The 24,644-nt window shown below is 50.9% G+C and overlaps 2 protein-coding genes across 5 annotated transcripts; both read right to left on the reverse strand.

The window, feature by feature from the left end:
- Positions 1-393: 393 nt before the first annotated feature.
- Positions 394-20,399, reverse strand: STAT2 (signal transducer and activator of transcription 2). Of its 4 annotated transcripts, XM_045588131.1 has the most exons (25): positions 20,268-20,399; positions 15,489-15,632; positions 15,197-15,350; positions 14,792-14,887; positions 14,528-14,617; positions 14,361-14,436; positions 13,864-13,946; positions 13,562-13,716; positions 7,901-8,056; positions 7,714-7,806; positions 7,280-7,339; positions 6,859-6,879; positions 6,558-6,651; positions 6,396-6,443; positions 6,231-6,314; positions 5,975-6,073; positions 5,742-5,877; positions 5,589-5,641; positions 5,330-5,424; positions 4,485-4,621; positions 4,170-4,352; positions 3,952-4,009; positions 1,879-2,040; positions 1,718-1,842; positions 394-1,427 (listed from the first exon to the last, which is right to left on the reverse strand). In XM_045588131.1, the coding sequence occupies exons 2-25, from the start codon at positions 15,617-15,619 to the stop codon at positions 1,294-1,296; spliced, it is 2,523 nt and encodes an 840-aa protein (XP_045444087.1). In that variant the 5' UTR covers positions 15,620-15,632; positions 20,268-20,399; the 3' UTR covers positions 394-1,293. The 4 variants fall into 4 exon arrangements, with proteins under 4 accessions (XP_045444087.1, XP_036312317.1, XP_045444085.1 ...); XM_036456424.2 differs by having other exon boundaries at positions 1,718-2,040; positions 13,864-13,950; positions 14,365-14,436; XM_045588129.1 differs by having other exon boundaries at positions 1,718-2,040.
- Positions 20,400-21,291: 892 nt separating this feature from the next.
- APOF (apolipoprotein F) lies at positions 21,292-24,331 on the reverse strand. Its single transcript, XM_045587772.1, has 4 exons — positions 24,321-24,331; positions 23,702-23,774; positions 23,378-23,438; positions 21,292-22,146 (listed from the first exon to the last, which is right to left on the reverse strand). The coding sequence occupies exons 1-4, from the start codon at positions 24,329-24,331 to the stop codon at positions 21,377-21,379; spliced, it is 915 nt and encodes a 304-aa protein (XP_045443728.1). The 3' UTR covers positions 21,292-21,376.
- Between the last annotated feature and the right edge of the window lie 313 nt (positions 24,332-24,644).

The following is a 24,644-nucleotide window of genomic DNA, read 5'->3' on the forward strand; positions in this document are numbered from 1 at the left end:
CTTTTTCCTTAAAAAAAAAATGACAACAACCAACACAATAGCCATCCTGTAGGAATGAATCAAAATTATACCTATTTTTCTGTCAGATCGGCCAAAACAAATTTTTTTTGGTGTGCTGTAAAATTTTAGTAATTAGTTTATAAGTGCTATGAGATGAAAAAGGTTGAAAGCCGCTGCTCTAACACACCAGCTGGAAACAGCAGCGTGTAGGAGGCCTCACTTTCATTTACACCTCAGGTTTACTAGCAGCACATCGCAGAGCAATGGCAGAGGTCCTGGGTCTCCTGGGAATGGCCACGGTGGGAGGCTGTCCAGAGCTCATGACACACCTTTAAGGTCCTAAGTTCCAGGAACTTGATCTTTGCCCAGGGCCATGCCCAAGGGATAGAAACAGTCTTTTCAGGTAGATTGCACAGAAGAAAGGGATGACATCTTAATAGAGAAATATATAAGACCCCCCCGGGGTTCTCTTCCTCCGAAAACATGCCAATCTATACTATAAAAAGCGGTTCCTGAATTCTCAGCTAGGTAACCCCTGTCTCCTAAGCATCGGGAAAGTGGAGACGAGGCAGAGTTATCATTGTGCAAAGCTTCACAGGCACATCAGGCTGGCAGGCTCGGCTTCCAGGGGAGGAATGGATGTGGCCAGTGCTAAAGGCCCCGGGGCCAGCCCTGCCTTTAGTGGTGGCTCTACCTGCAGGCTTAGCCCTGGCTCTGGAGGGCGGCGGGAGGGACAGGTAAGAAGAGGAGAAGAGGTCTACCTCCTACTTCCGTCTTCAGAGGGGAGCTTCACAGTGTGGCTGAGCAGGAAGCGCTCAGTCCCTGCAGGAAAAGAGGAAACTTAGGACCAGAGTGAGGGGAGGGAGAAAGGAGAAGGCCGTCTTTGCCATGAGGGAGGAGACATGGAGTCCTGCCACAGGTCCGTTCCGCACTGCGGGCCAATGCCAGTGGGCGCCAGGTTAGTCTTTCCAGCTGTTAAAACGTGGAAATTCTCCCATCCTGGAAAGAAGCGACTTCTCTGAGCCCTCCAAGTACCTCCGAACTGCCCCGGCCTGTTCCTAAAACCGCTACTCCTCCCAGCACAGCAGGCAGCCTCCGGGATGCTACGTTGGGCGATGGCCAACATCCGTTCTGGTTCACTGGTGCCCTCTTCTAACCCATATTACACTTCAAATCAGGCCGTTAACCCAGCTTGGAGGGGCACGTGCTTGATTCCCCATCCTGGGAGAGCGACACCGTGATGTAGGGATTGGTACGGGGTAAGAGATGGAAAGAAGAGAGGAAACGTAGTTCCTAGTAGTCAGGAGTCAAGGGGCCGTCTGCGAAGAAATGGCTGCGGTAGAAGATGCACGCCTCCTCCACGGGGCTCTGGCCCGCTAACAGCGGGTCGCCGTTTGGCATGATTTCTTCGATGTTGTTCATGAAGACTGGGAAGTCCAGAGAGAGACACGTGAGGCTCTGATCTTAGGTAAGGGGTTCCCAACCCAGCAAGGAAAGTGAGGGAGAAGGTAGCAGAGGCCCGGACAGGGCCTGAGGGGGCACTTAGCTAGGGCAGGGGTTGGTGTGGCCATTTCCCAGGAAAGGAATCACATGGGAACTGAGCCTCCTCTCCCGGGAGGAGCGTAGACATGGGCATGTTCTGTAATGGGGGGGAGGGGGGAAGCGAAGTGGGGAAAGGAAGGCACCCCCTTCTCCCCAGCCCCGTCTCATCACTTACTTTCCATTCCCTCAGTGTTCAAGTGTCTCAGATCGTGGGGCAAGTCTGACTCTGGCTCTGCCTCTGGCATGGGCTGTGAAACAGGCTCTAGAAGAGGCTCCAGCTTCAGCTCTGGTGCCAGGTCCGGCATTCTTGGGGATACCCCGTCCAGTGCAGGCTCCAGTGGTGGCCCCAGGTCCAGCCCTGCCTTCAGCAGTGGCTCCAACTCCAGGTCTAGCCCTAGATCCAGCTCCGGGCCTGGAGCCAGCTCCAGAGGCAGCTCTAACGACTCCACTTCTGGCTCCAGGTTAGGCTCCGGCGGTAGCTGCAGCTCATCCACCTGCCTGGACATCCCAACAGACAAAGAGAGTGCTCAGCAGCGAAGCTGGCCTGGAGAATGGTAGAGCAAGCAGAGCCACTTCTCTAATCTAAGAAGGTAACAGAGCAGAGGGCTTAAGAGAACAGGCTTTGCTCTGCCCTGGCCAGGTAACTCAGTTACAGCGTCATCCCGAGATGCCAAGGCTGGGGGTTCAATCTCCGATCAGGCCATATATGAGAGTCAACCAATGAATGCATACATAAGTGGAACAACAAGTTGATGTTTCTCTCTGAATGTTTTTTTCTCTTTCACTCTCCCATCCTAGCTCTCTCTAAAATCAATTACAAACAAAGAAGATAGGCTTTGCAGAGTCTGAATTCCATCAGTCAGGCTTATCAGAGTTTGAATTCTATACTTTACCTGCTGGGTGACCTTAGGCAAGTTAACTAACTTCTCTGAGCCTCAGAGTTATCATCTATAAAATCGGAACAGCAATACCCAATAATATTTGAGAGGCAGGAGGCTGGTTAAAAGCAGAGCTTTGGAACCTGACAGACCTGGATCATTTCATAGCCCTGGACATTGAGCATGCCACTTTACTGTGCTAAACCTGTTTCCTCAGCTGAAGACGGTAATAACAGTGTCTGTCTCAGGACTATTATGAAAATTCAATAAATGAGAAAATGGGCACAAAGATTTAGCCCAGTGCCTGGTATATGATAATAAACTTTCATTAAGTACTAGAGGCCTGGTGCACAAAATTCATGCATGGGGGAGGGTCCCTCAGCCTGGCCTGCACCCTCTCCAGCCAGGGACCCCTGCAAATTGGGCCTAAACTGGCAGTCAGACATCCCTCTCGCAATCTGGGACCACTGGCTCCTAACCACTCGCCTGCCTGCCTCCCTGATTGCCCCCCAACATCCTCCTGCCGGCCTGGTGATCCCTCAACTGCCCTCCTGCCTGCCCTCCAACTGACCCCTGTTGGCCTGGCCACCCCCCAACTTCCTCTTGCCTTGTTGTCCCCCAACTGCCCCCTGCTGGCTTGGTTAGTTTGCAACTGCCCCCCTGCTGGCCTAGCTGCCCCCCAACTGCCCACCTGCTGGCCTGGCTACTCAACTGCCCCCCTGCCTGGTTGCCTCCCAAATGCCCCACCCTCCACCCCTTGCCAGCCTGGCCATCCCCCAACTGCCCTCTGCTGGCCTGGTTGCCCTCTGTCTGGAAGTAAGTCGGACATCAGGAACATGTCTGGTCACCCAGTCTAATTAGCATATTACCCTTTTATTAGTATAGATTCTTGCTCCTATTACCTACTCATATAGATTCTCATAAGGATTATTTAAAAAAAAATATATATATATATTTTTAAATTTATTTCAGAGAGGAAGGGAGAGGGAGAGAGAGAAACATCAATGATGAGAGAGAATCATTGCTTGACTGCCTCCTGCACATTGGACGGAGCCCACAATCCAGGCATGTGCCCTTGACTGGAATCGAATCCAGGACACTTCAGTCCGCAGGCCGATGCTCTATGCACTGAGCCAAATTGACTAGGACAGGGCTTCATTTAAAAAAAAAAAAATTTTATGGCGAAATCAAGCTTTTTAATACATTCTGGAGAGGGGGTCTCTGGTTGTATAGGCAACCAGGGCTTAATTTTTAAAAAACGTTATAAAAGTATCTAGTACCATGTTTGGCATCAATCAGATGTCCATTAACATCAGGGCTTATGACTGTTGTTATCAGGGAACCTCTGTGGAGACAGCTGACGGATGGCAGCAGGGACATAGAGAAGAGAGAGAGAGTAGCAGAGCAGGAGAGACCTAGAGGACTGCAAGCTGTGGGTGAGGAGAGAGGGCCAGGGAGCCTGGACTTGGACCGGCTGGGTTACCACGTCAGCCGCCAGGGAGGGGAGGAGGGCGCAGGGGTCATGTCGCACCTGTTGGAGACCACGATGAGCTTCCGCGTCAGGTACTTCCTTTGCTCCTCCAGATTGACTGTGGGGACGGGCACAGAGGCAGGGTCAGCGCTGAGATACAGTGATCTCTCCTTGCCAATGAGCAAGGCCCCGCGAACCAGTCCCTAGGAGTCTCTGCTGGCTTGGGGTCACCCAGCAGCGTCGGGAAGAAGGAGCCGTGCAGGCGGCGGCGCCCTCACCTTTGTCCTCGTAGTAGCCCCCGAAGGCTTCGTCGCGGGGGGTGCGGGGGTAGAGGAAGCGCAGCGGGTTCTCGGGCACGTTCTCCTCGGTGAGCAGCTGGTAGTGGCGGATGATCTTGGTCAGCGGCAGCGACTGCAGCACCTCCTTGGTGAAGGGCTTCACCGACTGGATGAGCACCTTATCTGGGCAGCGGGGGAGGGGGCGGGCGGGCTTGAGGGAGGAGGCCGGCCGGAGCCCCCCTCCGCCTGCCCGCCCACCCCCAGGCCTGCGGGGGGCTCGGGGCGGAGCCGGGGGGCGGGCGGGGCGGCGCTGACCATCGTCCTGGTGCTCCACCCAGGAGCAGGTGACGCCGCCCTCCGCCGTCTCGCTGAAGCGCAGCAGGAAGGTGCCGGAGACCGTCTTCTTGAGCAGCCGGCGCTCCTGGCTGCGGCTCACGAAGCCCATGATGCGCCTGGGGGGCGGCAGCGGCTGAGCGGCCTCCCTCGGGGCGGGGAGAGGGAGCCCCTGGCAGAGGCCCCTGTGGCCCCCGCACTGCGCTCCCCTGACAATTCCACCTCCCGGGGCTGGAAGGGGCCTGAGGATTCAGGGCCCAACAAATGGGTGGGAGCGCACAGGCCTGGGGTCAGACGGCCGGGCTTTGAACCCTGACTCAGCCCCTTTAATTCCGCTAAGCCAGTGTTCCCCAAACTTTTGACATATGTGTAGCCCTTCTATAGTTTTCGTAACGCTGAGTACCCCTCGTACTCACGAGAAGGTAGGATTAGGCGCAGCTAAGCACGGTGCGGTGCATATCCCCACCGAACCCCGGTGCAACGCGTACCCCCACCAAACTCCTCCCGTGCCCCTGGGGGACGCGTACCGCACTTTGGGAAGCACTGCTCTAAGCCTTCGTTTCCTCACCTGACATGGGGTGGCCACTCCCCCCCCTCAGCACGGGTGTAAGGTTACACGGGAGAATTCATGAGAGCACCCAGCAGGCTCTGGAGCACAGCAGACGCTTGACACAAGTCCCGGCTCTCACTGTTATTGCCAATGGGAGCGGGCATGACCTTGACCCGGTTTTTGCTCTCTCTCCCTCTTGGCCACAGGAGGGCGCCCAGAGCCCACTCAAGCCTCGAAAGGCGGCTGGTCCAGGGAGGAGGAGGCTGAGCGGTCTCACCCATCATTCCAGAGATCCTTCAGGTGGTCATGGACCAGCTCCAGGATCTTGTCTAACCACGTCCAGAACGGCAGCTTTCCCGGCGGGCTCTCTCGCTGCAGGAGGAGCGGAAGAGCGGGGAGGCGTGGGGTTGCCCTCGGGGCGGGGGAGGAGGGGCGGGGGAGGAGGGCTGGGGGAGGAGGGATGGGGGAGGGGCGGGGGAGGGGCGGGTTCGGATGGGGGCTGGGACCTGGCCGCCCGGGATGCAGGGTGCCGTTACCTTGGTGAAGTCGGCCCAGGACAACGACGCCCCCTCGCTCCCAGAGTTCTGCCCTGTGGACGGAAAGCCCGTTAGAGGATGGGAGGAGGCCAGGCCAGGGCTCCTGGGGTGGGACGGACAGAGGGCTGGGGCTGCGGGAAAGGAGGTGCGTACCAAACAGCTTGTCCTTCAGCATGTTCAGCTGGTCCCGGTCGAGGCCTCGGCCAACGTAGGAGGAGAACTGCCAACTGAGCGCGGGGCCCAGTAAGGCCCAGGGGGCCTTCGGGGGGCTGGAGAAGAACTGCTGATTCTGTGGGTACGGGAAGAGGACCGGATGGCTCCGAGCAGCTCCTACACCAAGCTGCCACCCCGCCTCACCCGCTTCGCCTGCCGGCCCCGCCTCCTACCTGAGGGTCTGAGCTGAGCAGATTGAACCAGAGAATGGAGGCCCAGGCGATGGAGAGTTGGTTCGGGTTAGAAATGACCACCACAGGGAGGGTGTCTGCCTGGGGAGAGGACAGGGTCAGAGCGGAGGCTGTGGGGATTCCAGCTGCGGACACTGGGGTGGGGCGAGGGGCAATCTTCACCAGAGAGGCTTCTGCGGCCCCTCCCGACGCCCTCTCCCAGCCCCGCTTCATCTCTCCAGCGCCCGCTGCCACTCACTTTCAGCTCCTGCTTCAGCCCCTGGTAGGTGTATCTGACCGTGAAGCTGATGATGTGCAGTTCCTCTGTCACGCCCAGCAGACCCTGGGACAGCCAGGGCCGTGAGCAGAGGGCCCTGGGGCATGCGCCTCCTGCCCCCCCCCCCATCCCTCTGTCCGGCCTCACCTTGCTGCTGCCCTTTCCTGAGCCGCCCGCACGTTGCTCCAACAGAGTCTGTGGATTGAGGGGAAGGAGAGAGAGTGCCAGAGGAGGGACCCAGCATCCCTGGAACCCGTTTTGCCCACAAGACTTCCCAAGGCCTAGAAATATAAGCCACTAGCCTCTTACCAGATAGCCGAAGTCCCAAATTAAGCCCTGACTCTGCCCTTTGTCGGGGGTCAACGTTTTCTGGGTTGAGGTCAGAATGTTGAACTTCCGGAAGCTGTTCCAGGAGGAAGAAAACATCGGAAGGACGGGAGCAGAGTTATTCTAAAACTCAGCAGGAAAACAACAGAAGTCCCGTTTCATTTCAGACCGCTCCCCCTCCCGCTGCTCATATGCCGCCCCAATCGACCTCTCCCGCCGGGGCCCCAGGCTGCCGCAGGAGGCTGTGCGCTCACGCAGTGCACAGAGGTCGTCAGGTACCTACCCCTGTGATTGAGGAGGATTCCTGAAAAGAAACAAAATAATTGTCATTGGGAAGCAAAACAGCATAGACATTAGGAATCTGGTCTTTGGGATCAGACAGACCTAAGTTCAACCCCAAATCTGCAGCTCACTAGCTCTGAGGCCTTCAAGACACATCATCTCGCCAAGCCTGTTTTTGTCTGAGGGTGCATTGATAACAGCAAACGCCTAGGGTTTCTCGACAATTGAGTATTGGACAAGCTGCATGCCTTTGTTTGAGTAGGTGCTCACAAAAGGATGAACTGTTATTTCTATGAGGTAGGAATGAAATGGGGAAGAACACAGCCCCAGCGCCTTCGGGACAAGGAGGGGTCCCCTCGGCCCACCCCTCAGCCCACAGCCAGGCCACTCCTTGGCCCCACCTTTCACCTGCTCCAACTTACTTGTCAATAAAGACTTCTGCAGTCAGTGACTCGCTGCCTTCCTGCAGCCTCACCAGCAGTCTGGGGAGGAGAGAGGGGTCAATTTCAACTCCAAACAGACCCAATGTTTGAAAAGATCAGGGAAGAGGTTAGAAGAGGCAGATTGATTGAGGGGGGGCAGGAGGGGGGGCGGGGAAGAGAAGGAACAGACCCGATGTTTGAAAAGATCAGGGAAGAGGTTAGAAGAGGCAGATTGATTGAGGGGGGGCGGGAAGGGGGGCGGGGAAGAGAAGGAACAGACCCGATGTTTGAAAAGATCAGGGAAGAGGTTAGAAGAGGCAGATTGATTGGGGGGGAAGAGAAGGAACAGCCAAGCGTGGGAAGATCTTTAAAGCCAGAGAGCGAGCAGTGCCAGGACTGGAAAAAGGAGTCAGGAAGGAATCTGAAACGCCAACCTTGTTCGGACGGTGAACTTGCTCCCGGTGCGGAGGACGAGGGGGCGGTGGGGAGTCTGAGGCATGCATGGCTGGCTCTCCACCACAAAGGCCCTGCGAGGAGAAGGGGGAGAGACTCGAAGCTCAGCACCTGTCAGAGCGGCTCCCCTGCGCCTCCCTCCCGGAGGGCCCGCCGTGGCCTCTCAACCTGTGGAGCAGGTGCCGCAGCAGCTCTGTGGCCCGGGCCTGCTGCTGGTCCGCCCCTGAGGCCAGCCGGTCGTTGTCATAGCTGACATGGCTCAAGTCCTTCAGCTCCTTCAGCAGCTGCCGCAGGTGAAACAAGAGCTGGGCTCCGTCTGTGAACCTGAGGGATGGAACCGGGGGAGAGAGAACCCGTGAGTTTCCCGGAGCCCCCAAACAGGCTCGGAGAGCTCCCCTTTAACTCTGGAGAACTGAAACTGATTGGACAAAAAAAAAAAAAAAAGAAAAAAAAATCCAGGAAACATTGATTATTCAACATGGTTCATAATCCAAGAAATGAAAATCAAAGTCACTTTCACATTAAAATTGGTAAAAGATGGACATAATAAAGCTAACTTTCATATGATGCTTGATATATACTATTTATTTATTTATTATATATATATATATATATATTTTTTAAATATATTTTGATTTTTCACAGAGAGGAAGAGAGAGGGATAGAGAGTTAGAAACATCGATGAGAGAGAGTCATCGACCAGCTGCCTCTTGCACACCCCCTACTGGGGATGTGCCCACAACGAAGGTACATGCCCTTGACCGGAATCGAACCCGGGACCTTTCAGTCCGCAAGCCGACGCTCTATCCACTGAGCCAAACCGGTGCCGGCTAAAATGTATTTTATTGTTTTTTTTTACAGAGAGGAAGGGAGAGGGACAGAGAATTAGAATCATTTATGAGAGAGAAATATCCATCAGCTGCCTCCTGCACACACCACCCCCAACTGGAGATGTGCCCACAACCAAGGTACATGCCCTTGATCAGAATCAAACCTAGGACCTTTCAATCCGCAGGCCGACGCTCTATCCACTGAGCCAAACCAGTTTCAACTGAAACTATTTTTTTAAAAATACTCAAAAAGTGTGCATACATTTTATAGTATTCCATTTCTAAGATATATCCTAAGAAAATAATCAGACAAATGGACAAAGATAAATGTACCAAGAAATTCATAGCTTTGTTATTTGTCATAGAAAATGAGAAACACTTGATTATTAGGTATATAAATTATGGCATATACATGTAATGCAACCATTAAATATAATGATATAGGCTCAAATATTTAGCATGGAAAAATGTCCACAAATATTAAAATTTTAAAAAATTACAAGATAGTATAGATAGGATATGATTTGACTTCTGCTTAAAATAGATGTATTTTTGTGTATAGGCATAGGGGAAATCTGGAAAAAGTATGCAAAAGCATAAACAGAGGGTACCTCTCTCTGCATGATTATATCAAACAGATGGTTGATTTCTTTTTTCTTTTCTTTTTAAAATTATTATTTTTATTTTTTAAAAATTTTTTTAAATAAATTTTTATTGTTCATATTATTACAAATGTTCCTTTCCCCCCCCTTCTCACCCCACCCTCTGCCCTTTCCCCACTCCCTATTGTCCTCATCCATAGGTGCACAGTTTATGTTCAGTCTCTTCCCACGTCCCCCTCTCCCCTTTTCCCCAAGAATCGTCAGTTCACTCCCCTTCCATACCTCTGATTCTATTATGTTCAACAGTTAATATTGTTCATCAGATTTTTTTTTTTTTTAGTTTCCTTGGTTTTTAGATTCACTTGTTGATAGTTACGTATTTGTTGTTCATAATTTTTATCTTTATTTACGTTCTCTTCTGAAAGAACCCCCTTATGCAATTCATATAATTCTGGTTTGGTGGTGATGAACTCCTTTAGCTTTTTTTTATTAGTGAAGCTCTTTATCTGACCTTCGAATCTGAGTGATAGCTTTGCTGGATAGATTATCTTTGGCTGTAGGTTCTTGCTATTCATCACCTTGAATATTTCTTGCCATTCCCGTCTGGCCTGCATGGTTTCTGTTGAGAAATCAGCTGACAATCGTATAGGTGCTCCTTTATAGGTAACTACCTTCTTTGCTCTTGCTTCTTTTAATATTCTCTCTTTGTCTTTTGCTCTTGGAATCTTAATTATGATTTGTCTTGGTCCTCTTTGGATTCCTTTTGTTTGGAGTTCTGTGCACTTCCTGGACTTGTAAGTCTAATTCTTTCACCAGGTGGGGGAAGTTTTCTGTCACTATTTCTTTCAGTATGTTTTCAATATCTTGCTCTCTCTCACCTTCTGGGACCCCCATAATTCTGATGTTGGTTCGCTTGAAGTTGTCCCAGAGGTTTCTTACATTATCTTCAACTTTCTGGATTCTCTTGCCTTCTAGCTTCTGCGGAGGAGTGTCTTCTGGCTCTTTATGTTCCAAATCTTTGACTTGATTCTTGCGATCTTCCATTCTGTTTTTAGGACTCCATAAAATATTTTTTATTTCAGACAATGTATTCTTTATTTCTTGTTGATCCCTTATTATTTCTAGTTGATCCCTTTTCATATCCTCATAGGTCTTGTTTATTTTATCGGCCTTTTCTTGAACAACCTTATAAGTGTGGTTTTGAACTCTATATCCAGTCGCTTTTTATCCTCCATTTCTTTCGTTTGTGATCTACAGTATTTGGTTTAGGCATTTTTGCAGGCAGCTTTCCTGATGGGGCGGGGTTTCAGGGTGGAGCCTACAGCCTTGGCTTCCGTCAGCCCCGCCCTATGCTACTCCTGAGACTGAGGGTCCTTCAGTACTTGTTGCGAGCGCCTCTGAGAGAAAGGTGCCCTCGATTTTCGCCTGCTGCCAAACTGTCTATGCTCTCCCCCAATGAGTCCGGTATTGGGGTTCAGTTCAGTTGGTCGTGGGATTGGAGGTGGCGTTCAGAGCAGTCTGGAGCCCCTGTCTCCTTCCCGTTAGGGCAATCCCGCGGCACAGCCGGCCGGCCCTTCTCTGCACGCAGTGTGCGCGCCTCCGGGACTCCTTTCGCCGCTTCCCCGGAGTCCCACCTTACAGCCCCGCTCCCTATGGATGAGCCTGGGTCCCCGGGGTCTGGCCGAGAATTGGGGTTCAGAGCAGTTGGAGCTGGGCCCAGCACAGTCGGAGCTTTTCTCTCCCTCCCGCTTGGGACCGCCAGCCAGGCACTCGGCCTCCCTCCTCTCCGGCTCTGTCCTCTCTGCGCGCTCCACGTGTCTCCGTACCTTGGGCTTTTACAGCTCCTCCGCGCTTCCTTCTGGTTTTCTCCTTGCTTCTTGTTGTAGAATTTCCAGTCAGTCGACTTTCCTGTAGTTCTGGGTAATGTCCATTTTATATTTTAGTTGTATTTTGTTGAAATTGTTGTGTGCGGCTACGGCTAGTTGCCTACCCGAGCAGCCATCTTGGATTCTCAGCCTCTTTTTAAAATTATTATTATGTTTAATATATTTTTATTGATTTCAGAGAGGGAGGCAAAGGGAGAGAGAGGTAGAAACATGAATGATGAGAGAGAATCATTGATTGGCTGCCTCTTGCATGCCCCCCAACTGGGGACCAAGCCCACAACCTGGGCATATGCCCTGACCAGGAATTGAACCAGTGACCTCCTGATTCCTGGGTTGGTGCTTAATTGCTGAGCCATACCCAGGATGGGCATTCTTTACTCTTTTATGTTGTCTGAAACTTTTTAAATTGGTATACATTGTATTTATAATCAGAAAAGGCAATTTTTAAAAATTTTATTAAAAAACAACGAAGCAAGACAAGCTCTCATTCCTGGGAGCATGCAGGCTCCTTTCCCTCACCCTTCTTCTTTCCCCCAGCCACGCATCTCCTGAACTCTAAGGATCCCCATGAGACTTGGGACCAGGGAGCAATGTATAGCGGCAGCTCCTGCCAGACTAACCTCGAACCTGTCCTCATGGCCCCCATTTCCCTGACTCTCCATGAGCTGACAGCAGCCCTGCCTTTGCTCACTTCTTTCCATAACGTTTCTAGAGCCAAGGCAGCCCCGCCCAGGCTGACTCCTACTGCTTCTTCTAGCCGAGGCCCTTCCTGGTTTCACTGTCGCCACATTGAATAAATGTACTCTTGCCCTAGCCAGTTTGGCTCAGTGGATAGAGAATCAGCCTGCAGATTGAAGGGTCACAGGTTTGATTCAGGTCAAGGGCATGTACCTCAGCTGCAGGCTCAATCCCCAGCCTCATGTGCGGGAGGCAACCCACCATTGATGTTTCTCTTTGTCTCTCCCTCTGCCACTGTCTCTTAACAAAGAAAAATAAAAGGAAACATATCCTCAGGTGAGGACTGACAAAAATAAAACAAAAACCCACAAACAAATAAATGTACTAAGACAAAAAATTAAAAAACAAAAACAATGAACCCTAACTGGTTTGGCTCAGTGGATACAGCGTTGGCCTGTGGACTGGGGGGTCCTGGGTTCAATTCCGGTGAAGGGCACATGCCCAGGCTGCAGGCTGATCCCCAGGAGTGGGCGTGCGGGAGGCAGCCGATCAATGATTCTCTCTCATCTTTGATGTTTTTATCTCTCCCTTTCCTTTCTTTTCTGAAATAAATTTAAATATATATTTTTAAAATAAATATAAAATAAAAAGTTTACTAGAAAAATAGCAAGAAATTAAAAACAACCCAAATGTCCAAAAATAATAGTTCATTAATTAAATTATGTTACCTCCATATAGAGGACAATAATGCAGCCATTGAAAGTAACATCCTATATATTAAAGAGTTAATAGGCTAATTAGACCGAACAGCAGAATGACTATCAGGACATCCTTTCGGACGACTGTCTGGGCGAAGCTGGGCTGTGAGGGAAGCTCGGGTCCTGGGTGCTAGCAGGAAGCCGGGGCCGGCAGCCAGGAGAAGGAAGGCCTGCTCTTGCACAAATTCCATGCACTGGGCCTCTAGTGGGGGAATATTATAATATACTGCTAAGGCCAAAAAGAAAAAAAACCAAAACAAATCTACGTATCTCAAAATAGTATGAACAGTAGGATTCAATTTAAAAATATATATATTTTTTATTGATTTCAGAAAGAAAGGGAGAGGGAAAGAGAGGTAGAAACATCACTGATGAGAGAGAATCATTGATCGGCTGCCCCCTGCACACCCACACTGGGGATTGAGCCTGAAACCCAGGCATGTGCCCTCAACCAGGATCGAACCTGGGACCCCTCAGCCTGTAAGGCTGACACTCTTCCAACTTAGCCAAACTGGCTAGGGCTCAATTTTTGTTTAAAAATGTTACAGTGGCTACATCTGGGTAGTAAGGTAATAAATAATTTTCTCTTTTTTTGCATTATGTTCATTGCACAAACAGAAGGAGTATACCTCCCAGGTGATTAAAATGAAAGGCTCTGCTGCCCTAGCTGGTTTGGCTCAGTGGATAGAGCGTCGGCCTGTGGACTGAAGGGTCCCAGGTTCGATTCCGGTCAAGGGCACATACCCGGGGTTGCAGTCGGTACCCAGTAGGGGGTGTGCAGGAGGCAGCCAATCAATGATTCTCTCTCATCATTGATGTTTTTCTCTCTCCTTCTCCCTTCCTCTCTGAAATCAATAAAAATATATTTAAATAAAGAAATATCCAAAAATGAAGGGCTCTGGGTAGCGAGAATGAAGAGCAGAGTACAGTTGTACTCAGATAAGGGAGCTGGGGTCCTTCTGGGGAGCAGGGATTAGGAAAGCAATCCCTCTTAGCCGTATACAGGACATCACAAAGCTCAGGGCGGTGGCTAGGACGAGGCAGGGGGAGCACGAGGGCGGGGAGTGCCTCTCACCACTTCTCCAGCTGGACCAGTTCCAGCCCTCCCTCCGCGGGGGCTCCGATGCAGGTTCTCTGCTGCTGGGCTTTCCACTGCTCCAGATTGGGCAGCAGGAGGTCCGTTAGGGTGGTCAGTCGGCCGAGCAGTCCTCTGGAGGCATCCAGCACCTCCTAAGAAAGATGTGAGTGCGTGGGGAGCACCTCCCACCATCTTCCCCCGCCATCCAACTGGGGATACAGGGACGGGAAAGCCCAGGCTCCCAGCCCCCTCGTTTCCCCGTCCCCTGCTGCCCACGCCCTGCCTGCTTTGCCTCCCACCTTTCTCCTTTTGTCCAGTTCATTGAGAGTTGCCTGCAGAATCTGCTCCTGTCTGGTCTGATGGGGGTCCAGAGGTGTCCTCGCTGGACGGCAGGAGCAGGAAGTGAGACAAGTGCTCAGCCCGAGGGCTCCTTCCCCTCGCCTTCCTGACCTAGGCCTCGGTCCGAGTCGGGAAGGGGGAATTCTGACAGGAGAGGAAGGGGAACCAAAGCAAAGCACAGATCCCTCTGGGCCCTCGGGCGAATTCTCAATGACCGTGCTTGAAACAGAAGCCTACTCCGTCTACCCAGCACTCGCTCGCTGTCCCTCAGCCACACCTCCAGCCCAACCCCCACAGCAGACCCTGGCCCTGTAGCTTTGCATGGCGGGGGGACTACAGTCAGAGAGGTGCAGCCAAAGGTGATTCCTCTTTACTGGGACTTTCCCCTGCTGCTCTCTTCCACCCTCAGCCTCCCGCAGGGACCTGTCCTTCCCCCACCCCGCAGCGAGCTGCCTACGTCGGGCCTGAGTGTTGAATCGGAAGAGGAAGACATCCTGCAGGTCCTTCAGCTGGCTGACGGACTTCACCAGCTTCTGCGGAGGGGAGGGGACCCAGCTGAGGCTGCTGCTGTGGCAGGAGGCAGGCTGAATCCTGCCCACCCTGACTCTTGCCACATCTACCAACCTCCATCATAGCCCTTAATTCCAGGATCCGGGATTCGATCTCATGCTGCTGGCTCTGTACAGGTGCTTCGGGGGCTGGCTCTTCTTGCTCCTGAAACAAAGAGGCTCTGAGCACAGTCAACTCTGACCTTCCATCCCTAAAGTCCAGCCCTGAAATTACATAACAAGGCTACTTGGGGGTCTTATTCTGAGACAAATGTCCTGAGTCCTCCCCACGGCCCCTCCCCTCCAGGGGCTTTCCATGCCAACAGCGAACTGCCCTCACCACTTGAGCCCTCTGAGCCTGCATCAGAATTCGTTTTTCTTCCAGAAGGAGATTGAAGATCATCTCAGCCAACTGGATAGGGCCCCGGGGTAAGGCCTGCACGAGGCAAAGAGAGATTGATCCCATTCAACTGCCTCCAATGAACACTCCCATCAGTGGTGCAATCCTTCCCCTCCCTCAGGGTCCCAGCCCTTCCCTCTCTCACCACGGGTCCACAGACTCTCGTCTCTTCCCAACAGGTTCATCTGAACACTGACCTTCTCTCTGCCAGCGGCCCCCACATCCAGACTCTGTTCCCTTCCCCAGGTCTGCCCCTGTCCCTCTGCACCTCCAGGCCCTGTTCTACACCCAGAGCCCTGCTCTCCAGCTCCCCTTCCTACTTCGTTACTGCCTCTCCTCCAGTACCTTAATGTCCCGATAGAATTTTCGCAAGTTATGCTGCAACAACAAGCACTCGGGGTCCTGGCTGCAGCGGGCACACTCTTCGTTTAGTTGTTCCAGGAAGTAGAAGCAGAGCATATCAGCCTGGGAATGGTCATTGCCCAGCGCAGCTTCCTGCCTGGACACCAGGAAGGGCAGAGAGGAGTATCTCTGAAGGGCTGCTACTGTCTTCAGGCCTTCTAACCCCTCCCGCCATCGGTGTTCACAGGATCCCATTCTCCTCATTCCCCACCACCCAGCTTTCCGAGGGCCTCACCAGTTCTGGTCTTCGATCCACACCGCCAGGTCCTGCCGAATGTCCACCGGCAGGAGGCTGTTTGCATAGAGCTGGTGCAGCTGCTCCTGGAACGGGCTGTCGAGATCCTGCAGCATCTCCCACTGCGCCATTTGGGATCCGAGTCTGAAGGGTTTAGGTTCCCAATTGTAGCGTTTGCTGGGCTAAGTCACCCACAGTGTCATGATACTTCGTTATTACACATTAAAAATGTCTTTAGTTATACAGGTAAGAGAAAAAAGGGGGTGTCTACTGGTTTCAGAGAGGAAGGGATGGGGAGAGAGACATAGACCCCCACTCCCAATCTTGGTCTCTTCCCCTCCTCTCCAGAAACCAATATTATTAGTTTGGCACATATTCTTCCAGGGAGTACTATTTAAGAGCTCCTTTTTGTTTTAGTGGTAGTTTTCAAACACATACCAAAGTATAGTGAATAGTACAAGGATCGTCCATGTACCAATCCCTCATCTTCACCAAACATTAATGATGTTTCTATCACTTGTAAATCTATCTCCCCCAATACATCTATATATATAAAAGCCTAAGTGATCATTATGACCGGCCAACCACTCAACCAGTCGACCAGTTGCTATGACGATGCACTGACTACCAGGAGTTGCCCCCTGGTGGTCAGTGCACTCCCACAGCCAACCTCCCCCGGCCGGCCCCTCTCCTGCAGTCCCTCCCGCTGGCCAGCCGGCCCCGATCGGCCCAGATCGCTGGCCAGGCTGAGGGACCCCGCCGGTGCATAAGTTTATTATAAACTTACTAGAGGCCCGGTGCACAGATTCATGCACGGGTGGGTCGCTTGGCCTGGGCTGGGGGGACTGGCCAAAACCGGCAGTCCTATATCCTCCAGGGGATGGAGCAGTGGCGAAGTGGCAGGCAGCCGTGGAGGAGTCCAAGCCCAGCCCAGGTCCCGCTGCACCTGCCTGCCACCACCACTCCGTAGGCTCCTGCCACTCCGCTGTGGTCTCCACGTGCCTGTCCTAAGGCAATATTAGTGCGTGCTCTCCAGCCATGACCCTAGGGTTTGGTACACTGTTGGTCATCTGAGAGGCGCTTCCACCGTGGGAGCGCGCTGACCACCAGGGGGCAGCTCCTGCATCGAATGTCTGCCTCCTGGTGGTCAGTGCGCATCCTAGCTACTGGTTGACTGATCTAACAGTCAACTGGTCGCTTTGGCTTTTACATATGATACGTTTGTATTTGTTTATGCTAGAGCCGTGGTAGGCAAACTGCGGCTCGCGAGCCACATGCAGCTCTTTGGCCTCTTGAGTGTGGCTCTTCCACAAAATACCACAGCCTGGGTGAGTCTATTTTGAAGAAGTGGCATTAGAAGAAGCTTCAATTTAAAAAATCTGGCTCTCAAAAGAAATTTCAATTGTTGTACTGTTGATATTTGGCTCTGTTGACTAATGAGTTTGCTGACCACTGTGCTAGAGCATTTAAAGATGGTGAGGGTCATAAGTATTTACTTCAGTATGATCCCTGCTGGCTCCAAAGCTTTATCAGGGGCTGAAACCTCCTTGGAGATAAAATTTATATATATAAAGTCTAATATGCAAAATGTCCCCTCAGGAGTTCGACTGGGAGACTGCGAGTTCATTAGCTTGCTATGGCATGCACTGACCACCAGGGGGCAGCAAGGAACAAAGGAAGGCCCCAGCTGGTGGAGGGCAGCTGGGGAAGGAAAGCCCCAGCCGGCAGTCAGAAAGCCCTGATTGCCGGCCAGGCCTAGGGACGCTACCCATGCATGAATTTTGTGCACCAGGCCTCTAGTATCTTATATAATAAAAGGCTATTATGCAAATTGATCAAACAGCAAAACAACTGGTCACTATGATGCACACTGACCACCAGGGGGCAGATGCTCAATGCAGGAGCTGCCCCCTGGTGTTCAGTACACTCCAACAGGGGGAGCACTGCTCAGACAGAAGCTGGGCCCGTGGCTGGCAAGGGCAGCAGCAGTGGTGGGAGTTAAGGCAGTGCAGGGAGCAGGCCTAAGGAGGCAGTTGGACATCCCCCGACGGCTCCCAGACTGTGAGAGGGTGCAGGCTGGGCTGAGGGACGCCTGCCCCCCCCCCCCCCGAGTGCATCTGTCCTTTAGTGCTCTATAAACTGCTCTCCAAGTAGAAAGTAAGAGCTGCGTTCTAGATGTTTAAAAGCTGTGCAAGGGGCCCAACTAGCATGGCTCAGTGGTTGGGCATTGACCTATGAACCAGGAGGTATGGTTTGATTCCCAGTCAGGGCACATGCCTGGGTTGTGGGCTCGATCCCCAGTGTGGGGCATGCAGGAAGCAGCTGATAAATGATTCTCTCTCATCATTGATGTTTCTATCTCTCTCTCCCTCTTCCTTCCTCTCTGATATCAATAAAAATATTTTAAAAAATAAAAGTAAAAGCTGTGCAAGGGGTCATTTAATCCCTAAGACTGTGTCACCTTCTATGATCTTTGTTGATCTCTGAATCTTCATGTGTAGTATCAAATTTGCCAGAGACTCAGAAACTTCACTCAAAACTGGTTTTTGCCTGTCACCAAGTAGACTAGGCAGAGAATCTTTCTCCCTAGCTTGCCCCACCCACTGCCATCTGTCTGTTTAGGAAATTAAAACTTACTCTTGTTGCAACCTCAACCTTACAGAAAAGAACAAACATGCACTTCTGTGGTCTAAACATGTCATATGATTTTATTATAAATCAAAGAAAAATTTAGGGCCTAGAGAAATTGTTTCCACCAGTATGAATAATTATGAGTTGTCTTTCTACCTCCAAGAATTAGGAACAGAGGAAGGACAGGATTGGGCAGGGTCTTATTTTTCACTTTAAGCCTTTTAGTAATGCTTGACCTTTTAAACTATGTACACCTGTACTGCATTAAAAAAGAATAAGGATAAGAAGAAAAGGCTCCAGTTCTCAAGGAACGAATTGGCTGGTATTAAAAGAGTAAGGCAATATAAGAAACAACAGGAGCCTTAACCATTTGGCTCAGTGGATAGAGCATTGGCCTGTGGACTGAAGGGTCCTGGGTTCGATTCTGGTCCAGGGCATGTGTCGTGGTTGCGGGAACATCCCCAGTAGGGGGTATGCAGGAGGCGGCTGATTGATGTTTCTCTCTCATGGATATTTCTAACTCTCTATCCCTTTTCCTTCCTCTCTGTAAAAAAATCAATAAAATATATTTTTTAAAAAAGAAACAAGACAAAAACAAACAAAAAAACAAAGACAATAAAAGAGTAAGGCAACTAGCAAACCCTGAGGTTTAAATATGAAAACAAACAAACCTCTTTTTTAAAAAAAATCAACTATCTTTACTTATTTATTTTTAATTCTCACCAACGATATGTATGTGTGTGTGTGTGTGTGTGTGTGTGTATATATATATATATATATATATATATATATATGTTTATACATATATGCCCTGACCAGGAATCCATCCAAGACCTCCAGGTTTATAGGTTGACCACTAAGTCATTCAGGCCAGGCTGAAGGGTACTTTTTTTAAAATTAATTTTATTGATTTCTGAAAGGGAGAGGGAGAGAGAGACAGAAACATCAATGAGAGAGAACCACTAACTGCCTACCTCCTGCACGCCCCCTACTGGGGACTGAGTCTGCAACCCAGACATATAGCTTTGACTGGAATCGAACCGGGAGCCTTCAGCCCACAGACAGACTCTATCCATTGAGCCAAACTGGCTAGGGGATGGAGGGGTATGTTTTCACTGAGTTTTAGAACAGGAAAGGCAAGACAGAAACATCGATGTGAAGAAGAAACTTCCATCGGTTGCCTCCCACAGGCGCCCAACCAGGCATCCAACCTACTACAACCCAGGTACAAGCCTTCACCTGAATCCTTCGGTGTGCAGGTGCACGTTCTAACCAGTGAGAACACTGGCCAGGGCTTTATCTTCTACTTAAAAAACCTTTTTTAAAAAATTGATTTTAGTTAGAGAGAAAGGGAAACATTGATGTTTGTTCCATTGGATGTATTCATTGGTTGCTTCTTGTATGTGCCCTAATCGGAGTACGGGGAGCATGCTCTGACAACCTGAGCCGCCCGGCTGGGGCGGTATATTATGCTTTTTTATTTTTTATTTTTATTTATTTATTTATTTATTTATTTTAAGTTCTGTCAACCTTGACTTCTTTCTTTCTTTCTTTCTTTCTTTCTTTCTTTCTTTCTTTCTTTCTTTCTAAAAAAATATATTTTATTGATTTTTTTACAGAGAGGAAGAAAAAGGGATAGAGAGTTAGAAACATCGATGAGAGAGAATCATCGATCAGCCGCCTCCTGCACACCTCCCACCGGGGATGTGCCCGCAACCAAGGCACATGCCCTTGACCCGAATGGAACCTGGGACCTTGCAGTCCACAGGCCGACGCTCTATCCACAGCCACACCGGTTTCAGCTATATTATGCTTCTTAACAAAACAAATAAGGATGACAAACCTACCCTTAGACATTGATTGTGTGTGTGTGTGTGTGTAAGGGGGAATGAGAATCAAAAGTATCGCAAGGCCCTAAGCCAGGGCAACAATGTCAAGTTGCGGGTCTTGGAGGGTGCGGGGAATTTAGGGGAGAGGGGAGCGGGGGGCTACAGCTGGGGACCTAGACCCGACCAGGTGGGGGTGCTCAGGTTGCAGGAGGTGACAGCGCCTATGTCACAGGGTCAGCGCTCCCGGGCCAGGCGCCCTTCCCAGGGGGCAGCTCGCGCCTCCACCCCCCAACTCCCGCGCGCGCCCTCGGGGTCGTACCTGGCGGGGGGCTCGGTCCCCTCCCTCCGGCGGCTCTGGTCGCGGCTTCCTTTCCCCACCCGGAGCTCCGCACCAGCGTCTCCCGCCTCCAGGCCCCAGGCCGTGAGCTCATTGGCTCCGCCTCAGCGCCTCTCTTTCCGCGGGGCGGGGCCAGGGAGGCATAAGCCACTCCCTCGGCTCCAGCGATTGGTGGGAAAACATCGAGCAAGCCCCGCCCCACGTCTGCGGAGGGAGGAGTCCCATTAACGGAATAGCCCCGGACTGACGCTGCTGATTTCCGAGAACCCGCCGGGCAGACGAGGAAATGAGACTAGCTCGGTCCTGGGAATCGCTTAGGGCTCCGCAAGGAGGGGTGGGACCCGAATGTCAACATTTTAGGATCGGAAGGGGAGGGCCGAAGTAGTAACAAAATAACATTTACTGATGGTTCTGTGCTAAAAGCTTTAGGTTCCTTGTACTTTTTTTTCTTTTTTTTTTAAATTTCCACAAACCCCATAGAACTGAAAATCATCATCCCCCCCTTTAGACATTTTAATGACTGAGCTTGGAGAAAGAAGTTTGTAGTCAGTAGTCATCGAGGCTCAAACAAGTGGAGCCTGGATTAAGAGAACCAAACCCTCAGATGCCAAACCCCAAACATTTTGTAGCACTGCCTTCCTCCCCGTTAACAAATCAGGAATTTGGACTCTGCACACAGCTGGTCGGATTTATAATAATAGGTTTATTTATTCTGTGTTTACCACCTTTTATATTCCAAAACTCTTTCTCGGGATCATATTCGTAGTCCTGGAATATGAAGGGCCACTCCCAGTAAGGAGCTGAATTCACAACATCCAACACCAAAGGGGCCACCATGGAGGTGCTGCCCAAGCCCTCTTTGCTAGTAGTCTCTGGAGGAGGGGTGTTTGCCTCTCTTTAAAAATATTTTTTATTGATGTCAGAGAGGAAGGGAGAGGGAAAGAGAGATTGAAACATCGATGAGAGAATCATTGACTGACTGCTTCCTGCACACCCCACACTGGGGCACATGCCCTGGCCAGAATCGAACGGCAATCTCGTGGTTCATAGGTCGCTGATCAACCAAAGACCCACATAGGCTGGGCTGCCTCTTACACATGGTAATTCTGGGTCAACCGTTGAACCCCAGCCTTCACTACAGGTTTAAGTGCAGCGCTGAACACTAGTCCCATAGGCCCCGCCGTCAGTCCAGCCATGGTCGTTAAAAGGTCATAACCCAGGTCTATGATCCCATCTTGGCCTCGTTCCTTGGCCTTGTCCAAACAGTCATGAGTGGCATAAAACAAAGCTGTGCCCAGGTTGTAGTAGGTTCCCACGGTTGGCACCCAACGGACTATATCGTACACCTCCTGCTCCTGTTCAAAGTCGCAGTCCTGGCTGAGGGAGCGTCGGGCCCTTTCTGGGCCCAGCTGTTCCCTGGTCAACAGCTGCAGAGCAGAGGCCAGGGCATCCACTGACACTCCCCTCTCTGTGTCTCTGCCTTTCTCCAGCCGTTGAAGATGTCGGGTGAGGATCTGGGTAGCACGGATACCCCCCTGGCGGTGGAGCTGGAGCTGCAGGGCCTGTGCATCAGCACGGCAGCCAGCTTCCTTCAGGGCAATCATCAGTGACAGGCCTACCAGAAACTGGGGTAGAGGGGCCATTTGGGCAAAGCCAGGCAGGGACTTTGGGAGCAGCGTCTGGCAGGGCAAGGGACCTGAGGAGGGTGGCCAGGATTCCAAGGATGAGGGAAGGTGCATCAGGGTATCTGTCTGGTTTGCAGAGAACATGGCATCCACAGGGTGCAGCAGGAGGCAGCAAGAAAGCAGCAGCTCCAGTGGTAAGATGAGTCTGAGGCCACCCATGTCTGGACCAGAGTACACTGGAGAGGGGAAAACCAGAAACATAGCTTCCCTGAGATGTGGTCTGTAAGTTCCCGGGACTGAGGGCATACCTCCTCCAACTACTTTAAGCTTATTCTTTTTAGGCTAAGGCCTAGGAAACAGGAAATGCAACTCAATTTTGCACGTGGCCTTCTCTATCTTTAGGTTATCAGGGACTTCCTCTTGCTTTATTTCCACCCATTTAGAGGGGGCCCCAAATTACTTCACAGTCCGGGCACTGAGACGTTAGACTACCTCGACAGGTTTGGTAGCTGCTCGCTTCAGTGCTGCCCACTTCTCTGTCCCATGAATAAGGACACATTCCCTTCCCTCTGATCAGTAAGCGATGTAATCTCTGCAAATATTGGTTCATTAACACTGGTGCTCAGACCTTGCCCCGTGTTGCACACTTGACTTCAGTACCTAAGACTTTGTTCTTTGTCATTTTCTTTCTTCTTTTTTAAATTTAATTTTAAAAAATTGATTTCAGAGAGGGAGAGCACAAGATAGAAACATCAATGATGCGAGAGTCATTGATCAGCTGCCTCCTGCATGGCCCACACTGGGGATTGAGCCCGAAAACCAGGCATGTGCCCTTGACCAGAATCAAACCCGGGACCTTTCAGTCCGCAGGCCAATGCTCTATCCATTGAGCCAAACTGGCTGGGGCTTTGGCATTTCCCACAGGTCTCTGCCTTGTTCCCACTCTAGCTCACGAGAGAAGCCAGGAGACTCAGAATCAGAAATTAGGTATACCCTTCTATTTGCTCTTTTAAAAATTTCTCTTTTCAGTTTAAAAATTCAATTCGCAAGCTAAAACAGCATCTAGTTGAGGTTTTGGTACAGGGTAAATGAATGAGAAAAGGTTAAAGTACCATTCATGCTTAAAAACACATTATATGCCGAGTATATGACAGCTGAAAGGAGGAAATGGATTAAGAGAGAGACTGAGAGCTACTAACTGGAGAAGGGCAAGGTTAATACCAGCCACACATGTGTTATAGCACTGGGATAAAGAGAATACTTTTGTCCTAATTGCTCTCCAAAACTTCTAACTACTTACATATCCCAGCCTTGAATACAGTTCCATAAAGGAGACTTATCAACTACGTGACACTGAATATCTGAAGAAAAGCTGGAGTCAACTACCCATAAAGCACCTCAGAATATCTGGAACATCTGATAAGTTATATTGTCATCATCCATAGACACTAAGAGGCTCTTCTTAACTTGGGAGTTTCTTCAGCTTTTTGCCTGATTCTTCAACAAGCTTCTGATCATACCTGCAGTTCTGGGGGATGACGGCAAAAGCTGACTTGTGTCACCAGCAACGTGGGTGATGGCTCCTCAGCAAACTCAGTTACCGTTTGAACTGCTAGGCCTGCCACCCCAGTGAGTGTATTTAATACAACCCTCAGGGTGACAACCCGAGTGTTGGATTTATCCCCACAGACCCCTCAGAACGACCTTACTATTGCCAATGCCTTCTTCCTCATTGTGCTTTTTACTCCCGCGAAGGAGAAGGAGGATTTCAGTGGACCTTTTCTTTCACACTAAAAGCTGCAGCTGCAGAATGTGGGCCTCAGCTGGGCAGCCAGCCTCCTCCTGGGCCACCTCCAGAGCTAAGCTGGATAGGGACACAGGCAGAGGGGCTGTGACCAAGAGGTCCTGGCAGGGCTGGGGATCTGGTTAGAGAGCACGTTAGAAGGATGCCCAGGTTCTGGGAAACACAGCTGGGAGGTCAGAGCCCCTTTCTGGACGTTTCTTGGAAAGGCAGCCACTGGGGATAGCAAGCCACAGCAAAGCACAGCACCGCCAGCATCACTGGGGCCAGCAGGGAAGCCCTGCTGCGAAGAAGCGGAGGTCGGGAAGTAGGTAAAGGCTTCAGGTGAAGAGGCACCAAGACGGGTCAGAGCTAGGAAGTCTTAGCCCTTGGAAACTGCAGTTATCCTAAACATAGCCCGCCCCTGCCTCCCAGGGTTTGAATGATCCTCACCTGCTCACCCAGGAGAGAAGCCAGAGGAACGAGGTCGCCGGAGCACGTCCTTGCCTCGGTGCTTCCCTAACTGGAATGCCTGTTTCCTACATCCCACTTTCTCTTTCACCCGGCAAACACGATGACTCCTCCGAAAACTGTGAGGATGTAACATCAGCAAATATTTATCCTCCTCACCTTTGCCCCATGCTGACCAACAGGCCTTCCCCTTGGTGGTTACTGCTTTTCCTGACCCAAACCTGACCCAAACTCTGTATCCTCTGGGGGAGCAAGGAGGTGAAAGGCAGCTTTGCCAATGATTTCTGGGGAGGGGATGCCAAAATAGTTCTTTTTCAATGGACTTACCAGCTATGGGAGGAGGGAAATAGAACAAAATCAGAGCAGTTTTTCAGTTTTTACCTTCTGAATTCCAATGCAGTACCCTAATGAAACACATTATCACAGTATCTCTTCCTAAGCCTGCAGTAACCCATAGGAATGAGGGCTTCATTTCTCATCTAG

The sequence above is a fragment of the Pipistrellus kuhlii genome, unplaced genomic scaffold, assembly GCF_014108245.1.
Source record: "Pipistrellus kuhlii isolate mPipKuh1 unplaced genomic scaffold, mPipKuh1.p scaffold_m20_p_3, whole genome shotgun sequence".
Taxonomy (NCBI): Eukaryota; Metazoa; Chordata; class Mammalia; order Chiroptera; family Vespertilionidae; genus Pipistrellus; species Pipistrellus kuhlii.